This window comes from Thermobia domestica, chromosome 8, assembly GCF_964235325.1.
Source record: "Thermobia domestica chromosome 8, izTheDome1.hap1.1, whole genome shotgun sequence".
Classification (NCBI taxonomy): domain Eukaryota; kingdom Metazoa; phylum Arthropoda; class Insecta; order Zygentoma; family Lepismatidae; genus Thermobia; species Thermobia domestica.
Genome location: NC_137461.1, coordinates 33611261 through 33620161, shown reverse-complemented (window position 1 = coordinate 33620161; position 8901 = coordinate 33611261). Strand labels below are relative to the sequence as shown.

Here is an 8901-nt window from a genome sequence, read left to right as displayed (position 1 = left end):
CGAAGAACGTTTCAGTATGTAAATAAGGATAAAAGCGATGTTACACTAGTCAAATAAATGGAAAATTCAGCATAAACAATTGCATTAAGTGCTCATGCAGTGGTCTACTCGGCTGAAATCAACCTTTGATCTCTTACAAAAGAAACAGGTCAGTGAGACAATCAAAAAAAGTTAGAGGACAAAAGGAGACCATAACAACTTTATGAGTGGAATCGACCAAACGAACTCAAATATTGGCTGCTATATAATTGGTATTCGTGAGAGAAAATGGGTGATGGATAGTAGTTACATGGTTTGTACAGCGGTGGACACTTCTAAATGGTACAGCCATATGGAGATTTACGGCTAAGGTGTACCATTTAGAAGTGTCCACCGCTGTACTACTATATGCAATGCTTGAACACTCATGAATTGTCAGATAGAAACATTCCACAATTCAGCTTTCAAAGAAACATTGTTCAAATACCTTCTGATCTGAATTTAGAAGATTAGCCCCGGAAGTTCTAAAAATGACGTAAGAGTATTGAGTGATGTTAGATAAAATGATTTCTCTCATTTTGTAGAGGCTGTAAAATTAAAAAAAATACAATGTGTGATTGAGGCTTGATCTAATGTTGGCTTACGCAATGCATAAAGTACAATATTTGTATTGTATTCCGTGATTCCTTCCCTATTACACGCATCTTGAAGATAATAAATACATTACGTACAATGTAAATAATAAAAGTTTCTTACTTATTCACTTTGAAAACTAAATATATTGAAAAGTAGGTCTGAAGATAGAAGTACATTTTGTATCAGAGAAAACAACAAAGGACAATTAGAAAACTCTGATACACAATCACAGCAGTCGGACATTGTACTTATGTATAAATTAATCTAATTGAAAAGAAACTTTCATTACTCATATAAAAATGTATTGGTTACATTAGGTCTATTAAACTGTAGGTATAGATAAGTGATAAAATAATTGGATAGAGACTGTACATTCTATCTGCAAAGCGTACAAAAGGTCAATTGCTGAATGTTCCAAGAAGACAAAAACATACTGATCATGATACGTAATATGAGTAGTTCAATTTCCAAAAGGCATCTTGTCCAAGAAAATTCGACTGTCATATACTGACAATATTAGATCAATGATATTCTTAGCTTTCATATAATATATGCTTTATGGTTCCGAAAAATCCGATAAGCGGTGCAAAACGTTCAAATATAAGAAAACGTTCATTCAGTTACAAACTGGCTCTTGTTCACGTCCAACAAGGCCAAAATGGAGGAAGAAAATTCTTTAAATTTACAGAGACAAACGGCTTCTTGTCCTTCTGACTTCTGCAGTGTCTAAATGAAAGCAATTTCAAAGGAACTCTCGTTCACAAGTCAGAGCTAGAATCATGTAAGTTAAACATGCAGTGTTTACTCATAACATAGTAGGTCCTAAGGACATTATGTCTATGTGTAATGGTTAATAACACTTATATTGTTGTATCCATTAAAAGAAAACATGTTTTTAACAATCAATTTCATTGTCAAATAGAATTTTGCATCATGTTTTGTACGTGCCTTCCAACGTTTCTATGTTCTTTTAACTTGGTTGGTGAGAGAATGAAACTACATACAGTTTGCTGTCTGCATGATCTAATTCTCTGATGGATGAAGAATCACACGCGTCTCATACAAAATATTCAGCTGGAAAATTGTTAATGAGTAAGGAGTCTGTTGTAAGAGCAGATCAGGATAAGATCAGGTGAAATCAGGCGATTGCTTCAACGACACTTTGAACAGGCAGGATATTGTTTCCTTGAAATTCTACATGGATATGAAAAGTGATGATACTCTTAGAGAGGAAGAAGAAGCAGCAAATAAATATAATGGAGAAAGAATGGAGGGTTTGCTATATACAGCATAAGTACAACGAGATAATGGTTCATACACAGATCGTCATTAGGAATTGTTATTTACCTTGCAAACACGCTCTGATCATGCGAATCTTTTTCTAGTTTAGTTTAGTGAAGTTTTAAAGAAGCAGTCGTTATTTGCTTTTAATAATGTTATCTTCCGCTTTGATTAATGTTTCAAACCAGTCATTGTTTATTCAAAAGTCATACTATTTCAGACATTACAACAATATTTTTATAGCTATCACTTTTATTCTGTTTTCATTATAATAAACAAATAATTAGATTGCATCATTATATCACTTTTGTCTCCGAAATGCCTTATCTCCACACACACACACACAAAAAAAATGTTTCGTGCACTTTCAAAGGATATCTTGTTCTTCAAACAGTTCCAAAACGAGTCTTGTCGAAACTACACTTTAATATTTTCTTGAAACTGCTGCATAGAGTTTATTCCAATTTTTTATAATTTATTTACGCATGATCAATAATTCTGCAGAAAATAACACATATTTGTGAAAATTTGACGCTCCCGAACGTTTTTGCTATTTCTGGAAAAATTTGTTTTGTGGACAAGATGTAATTCGGAAATAGATGACCCATACGATTGTTTAACCAAGTACATTTTCGTTACATATGGTAAGTTGGTTTATGAGAGATTTTTTCTGAATGTTATATATGTAGAGTTCTAAAAGGAATCACCCGATTTCAAATGTATATAATATTAATCATAATATAGAACATAGCACTTCAGGTTAATCTTACAGTTCATAATTATTAAGATTTTTACTTAAAAATAATAGATTCTGAACATGGCTCCCCTTGGAATGCATGGGCTATGTTCATAAGGTAGCCAAATTTATCAAACACTGTTGCGATCATTTTTGGATCCACTACTTTACTTTGCACAAACAACCCGAGTCTTGAAGTTGTTTGAACAATCACGTAATAGTGTAAGAAACAGAAGCTTCAACAACAGGGTATTTTCGACAAAATTCACTCCAAAGAGATGTAAATGGATTGCACACTTTGCGAAGCGTATAATACAAAATTATTTCTTCTGTGCAGCCACTACCCAGAAAAATACTGAAGCTACTGGTGAAGGTAGTGCGATCTGTATCCTTCCGAAAATCGCGTCAAAATTGAGAATTCTTTCTTTCCGATGGTATTATGTTGGTTCAAAGAGATAAAATACTGCATAAATATTATTGTTTGAAATCGGATGATTCTTTTGAAAACATATTATATAGAAATTTATATATTATAAATCAATAATAAAATATTTGTTTCAGAAGAATTACATAATAATCGCTGGATTATGACTACGATATTCCTACTTCTAGCTGCTGATGTCCTTGCTTTAGTGGGAGAAACCAATCAAATGCTTTCTTTTCAATTGGCCTCACAAACTAGTTTTGAAAGTGATCTTAGGCTATGTGTAATAAACATTCTGGATACTTATGTAAAGGGTAGCAGAAACTTGTTAATATTTGTGGAAAGAAACCGATATACAAGATATAGAAACAGAGGTGATGAAGAACTGCAAGGGTCCATTATTGAATTTGAGTATAATAAAAACCGTGAAAGATGGATAAGACTCTTCCATAGAACGTGGCTTTTTGTTCATCGTAAGCTAGAGTATATGTTTATCATTCGATCTTTTCAAACCATTTTCTACCTTTATAATGAGCTAAGAGAATTACATATTTGGAATTCAAATAGAAAATGCGTGATCGTATGGGTAAATAACAATTATTCATTAGGAGATGTTAGAAAAATTTTTAATCTCATGTATGTATTTGACACTTACAATGTTGTTGTCATAGCGCCTAAAAGCAAGTCAGTAATAAGTGCAAAAAATCCTATTGATACTACCATCACATACGTATTAAGTTATTATACATTTACGAAGAATGTAACTTTCCTAGTAAACCAGTTCTTATGGATCAGTGGATTGCAGGTAAATTTATCCGTGGAATGGATTTATTTCCGAATAAGGTGATAAACTTCTACGGGTGTTCTTTCACGTTTCACATTTGTAATAGATTACCCTTTATATATCTTGAAAATAAAGGAAAAGGTGAATATGCTCTGAGCGGTGTAACAGGAAACTTAATTAATGTACTCTCCAAGAAGTTGAATTTTCAATTTAAAACAAATGCTGAACACAACTTTTCAACAAAACATTTTAAACCACAAGTAGGATTTGATCGTTGCAAATTCAACCCTTCCTATAACGGCATAAAAACTGTTCAACCCATATACGAAAAATTGTGTGTGTTCAACCCACTACTTTGATTTCGATCTCTGTGCTGGTATTCCTAGTATTCAGAGTGCAGATCTTTTTGAAACAATCGAAAGTAAACGATTTTCATATTACTTCTTCGTAGCTCCTCGTCCCGGGTTATATCCTATGTGGATGAATCTTGTCTTTCCTTTGAAATCGGAGATTTGGATTTCAGTAGTACTTAGTTATATATTGTTTTCATTATTATTAGATTTATTAAAATCAGTGGAAAATAAATTTGTTGATTCTTTTACTCTTAAATCTCCGTTTCTATTTAGTTTTCTGATTTTGTTAGGAGCATCAGGACCTCAACCTCCAAACACTAAGTTAATGAAATGTTTATTTGTTATTTGGGTATTTGCTGCTCTCACACTGAATACAGGGTATCAAGCATCATTGTTTGGTTTTCTTACAACACCTGCAAGATATCCTTATATTGAAACGTTAGAGGATCTGTTAAACTCTGGAAGCCCATTCGGAGGGCATGATGTTACTCGCATAGTATTCTTCAGTCGTCTAAATACTTCAGTAAGTCAGGAAATTAATAGAAGGTGGACGATTGGGACAGCGTCTGGGAAAGAAACATTTTCAGGTGGCAAATTTTTGTTATATGTAAGACAGGATTTTGCGTTGGAAAATATAAATATGTATGAGAATATATTTCAGAAGGATGATGAAAATCCATTCTATGCAATACCCGGTGGCTCTGTGAAATATCCTAGTACATATGAGATCAGACATGATTCACCTTTCACAGACGAGTTTAAACGCATTATTTCGATTTGCGAAGAATCAGGTTTGAACTTGAAATTCGAAAACGACGCTTGGATGCACAAGAAATTTTTAAAAACTAATGTTACACAATTATCTGAGGAAAATAGAGCCTTCAGTCTTAAAACATTATTTGCTGTTTTCTCCGTACTTCTCGTGGGATATGCTGTAAGTATTGCTGTTTTTGTAACAGAATTTTTCAAACAGAAGATTACGCAAATTATAATTAGAGATAAAGGTGTCTTCTACAAGCGAAACAAAAAGGCATTTTCTAAGTAACAAAAATAATTTCTATGATAACAGACGTCAAGATTCATCTTTACAAAATAGAAATTTCTTGACTGAGCGTATCCGACAAAAAAATCAATTCATTATTTAATTTGGTGTAATTTTTTCTTTGCCTTATCTTTTCGTTGTAGTTTTAGCCTTAAATAGTGTTTTGTATTTATGATTTTGAACTCAAACTTCATGCACTTCCATATATTACCCATGCGAGCGAAATGTTTTACTCATTTAGATGTTTCTTCGTCACTGATATTCAACGAGACATTGTTATATCCTTTCTAAAAACTCTTTGACAATTTTTGGAGAGAGTTTTTCAGACAGAAGATTACGCACATTATAATTACAGATAAAGGTGTCTTCTACAAGCGAAAGAGATAACAGTTTTCTAAGAAACAAAAATAATTTCTATTTAAGTAGACATCAAAATTCACCTCCACAAAATAGAAATTTCTTGACTGAGCCTATCTGACAAAGACATCTATTTATTATTTACTTCTATGGAATGATTTCGGTCGGAAATAGTCTTTTGTATTTATGCTTTTAATCTCAAATTTCATGCATCTTCTATGGATTATACATGCGAGCAACATGTTTTGCTCATGTTGGATGTCTCTTCCTCAACATTGCCAGGGGTGCCCACAAGGGGGGGCTATGACGCAAACTGCGTCATTGAAATATTTGGGGGGGTTAAAAATCTATATAAATATAGTTGGCGGGGGGGTAAAATTAATCGAAAAGATTTTTTTCATGGAAGAATACCTATGGATAGACAATTGCGGGGGGTGCGTCATGGACATAAGGGGGGGTGGGCACCACTGACATTGCCAACTTTATAATATACTGTATTGGAATTCGTCTGTCTTTGACGAATTTTTGGGTGTCTTTCTGTTCTTGTCTTGTACTTAGGAATTTGGCGATCGTTAACTACACATCACTTATATTTCCTGCCGCTTGCTTAAGCGGTTGTCCACTATTATGTAAAGAGACAAAGGTGAAAAGGGGTTTGGCCTTGCGTTACGAAGCGTGACAAAAGGGGAGGAGAGGGTTTAGGTCTTCTTTACGTAACGCGTGTTTTTGTGTAATTTTAATTTTTTCTCCGATTTATATGCAATGTTTTAAATAATTTTATTCAATTCTTTTCTTTTTAATAAATAAACTAGCAGAATACCTGTTCCTCGCACAGGGAGAATGCGTTTCATTTTCGACATAAAGGGCACGAAGGCTGTCACTAATCAACTTAGGGACCCTAAATTGATATTATACAATATATTAACATGTGCCCTCAAATGAGGATAAATCGCGTAGTACGAGAGTTCACTAGAGGGCCAGACGGGGAAAAGGGAGAATATTAGCGAGTTGTGATGAACGGAGATTTTACCACACTGAAAGTTTTAGTTATTACATGAAATATAATTCCTTCACATGAGGGATTAACTTAAGTCAGCATTCCCAAAAAATGATCTCAACTACCCCTATCTTAGTGTTTTGGTGACGTGTCTAAAGCAATTGTTAATTAAATAAATGTGTGTTTTAATGTTATTCATTATTTTGTAACACAGTTTATAATTGTGTTTTAATAGCAACGTTATTCGATATTGTGTCTAGATTAGGATACAAATTCTTGCTTTAAGTTTTGTCATGTCCCTACAGCATATTTTGTATTTTCATCATACCAAGTATGTAGTTTATGACGTAGCATCATTATTCAAGTGCGATCTGTATTGTAGGAGAGAATGCACAAGATATTGGTTTTAGAAAACAGACATTACTAAGAGCACAATCACTCTCAACAATGATTGCGAAACTCGTATTGTGTACAAGGTTCCCAACTACTCACGGCGTTATTCATAGAAAATACTGTTTTCATATTGGATATTTTATGAAAATTTCTGAATTGTGAGCAAACTGCCCTTAGTTTAAAATAAGCTGGTTTAGTTATGCATGGAATAAGATTATTTATTATTATTGATGGGTGTTGTAACATATTCATAGTTATTAGTTACAAGTTTATACACGTACACAGAGAATGTTCTCCAAATCACGATATCTAATGTAATAGTGATTATTGTTATTTTCCGTAGTACAGGTTCTTTCTAAAATGAATAAATTATGAAATAGAATTATAATAAATTCCAATGTTTATTTGGCATTCATGTGCGTTTAGTAACTAATTGATTCATTGTAGTTGATGGTTATGTTAATTTAAGGTCAGGAGAAATGTTATGGCTTTCGAAAGTTAAATAAAAATTGGTATAAATGTAATACTGAGTTGTATGTCATTTGATATATTTTTACGTCCTGACTGTAGGTAAGTTATTTATATCTTGCATCAACCTATTTGTTGTATTTAGTAATATACATGGCGTTCTTGTCAGTGTATTGCTTGCATTAAAAATGCAACATAAAGAGGGAAACAAGAGAACCGTGCCAAACTTAGTAAGCAGAGATATGATGGAAAAACAGTAATTGTTTGAACCTACCATTATATGGGACACGGAACAACGTAGTAAAATTGGAGATGGTCTTTAGCTGTGAACCCATCAGGGGTGATAAAAATTGCTGCAAAATGGTGTGACATCGAGAGGTCCTTCGACGGCCTTCTGGGCTATCAAAAGCCATGCGTCTTCGACACGAATGTGAGACCTCATCAACTGTACCTGGGGAAGTTTGCAGGTGTCAGAGACATTCTGCAACCTTTTACCAGACGTGTTAAAAAAGATCATAGAGTACACGCCAGCCAAGAGAGTGAAGAAATGTTGTGTCCAGCCAGGAAGTGTAAAATAATAGGAACATAATTCCCGCCAATACCTGCATTGAATTGACCACAACCATAACTATAATCAAAGATATACACGTAAGCCTTCGTTTTCTTAGCCTATGGAATAGCTTGGTCGTTATGAACCAACGTGTTCCTGCTTATTGCCCTAATGGAATCATCGAATTCATATGCGCTGCAATATGATAACATTTCATCCAGTATGTACAACAATACCAAACTGAAGGAATAGCTAGAATTTCATTACTGGTCATTTTTAACCACATGCACACACAAACACACACACACACACACACACACACACACACACACACACATATATATATATATATATATATATATATATATATATATATATATATATATATATATATATTCAAATCACACCAACTTACGTCTAACATTGAATGTTGGCTCTCTGGCAGGTCTCAACTAATTATTACGCTTTGCATCTCGTTTAAGGGTGAAACATTGATACTTTAATATGTAAGTTATTCTTTCTTTCTTTCTTTAAATTACTTACTAACTAACTGAATAGCCTATGGAACTCGGCCGTTCAGGTTGTGTTCCAAAAACATCTTCACTACCTAGTATCTAGTAAAACATTGAAAGGTGAAACTGAGACTGTTTAAGAAACGCTATATACTATTTCAGTTCGCAATCGAACAACTTCTCAAATATGTACTCGAGGTAAGTGTTCTCATCTAGACTCGATGCAGGTACCAGATACAAAGATACACGCACAATATTATACTCATGCAAGGAATTAGAATTATTAACTCAACCAGGAGGATGGACTAAAACGTTCGGAAATATAAGCGATGATAAAAATGAACAAACTTAGTAACCAATGAACGAAAAAATAATAGTCCGTTTGTGAG

At 33.6% G+C, this 8901-nt stretch overlaps 1 protein-coding gene across 1 annotated transcript; it reads left to right on the top strand.

Annotated features, from left to right (window-relative positions):
* Positions 1 to 1813: 1813 nt before the first annotated feature.
* LOC145692081 (uncharacterized) lies at positions 1814 to 5238 on the top strand. Its single transcript, XM_081767373.1, has 2 exons — positions 1814 to 1889; positions 4484 to 5238. The coding sequence occupies exons 1-2, from the start codon at positions 1814 to 1816 to the stop codon at positions 5236 to 5238; spliced, it is 831 nt and encodes a 276-aa protein (XP_081623499.1).
* The last annotated feature ends 3663 nt before the right edge of the window (positions 5239 to 8901 follow it).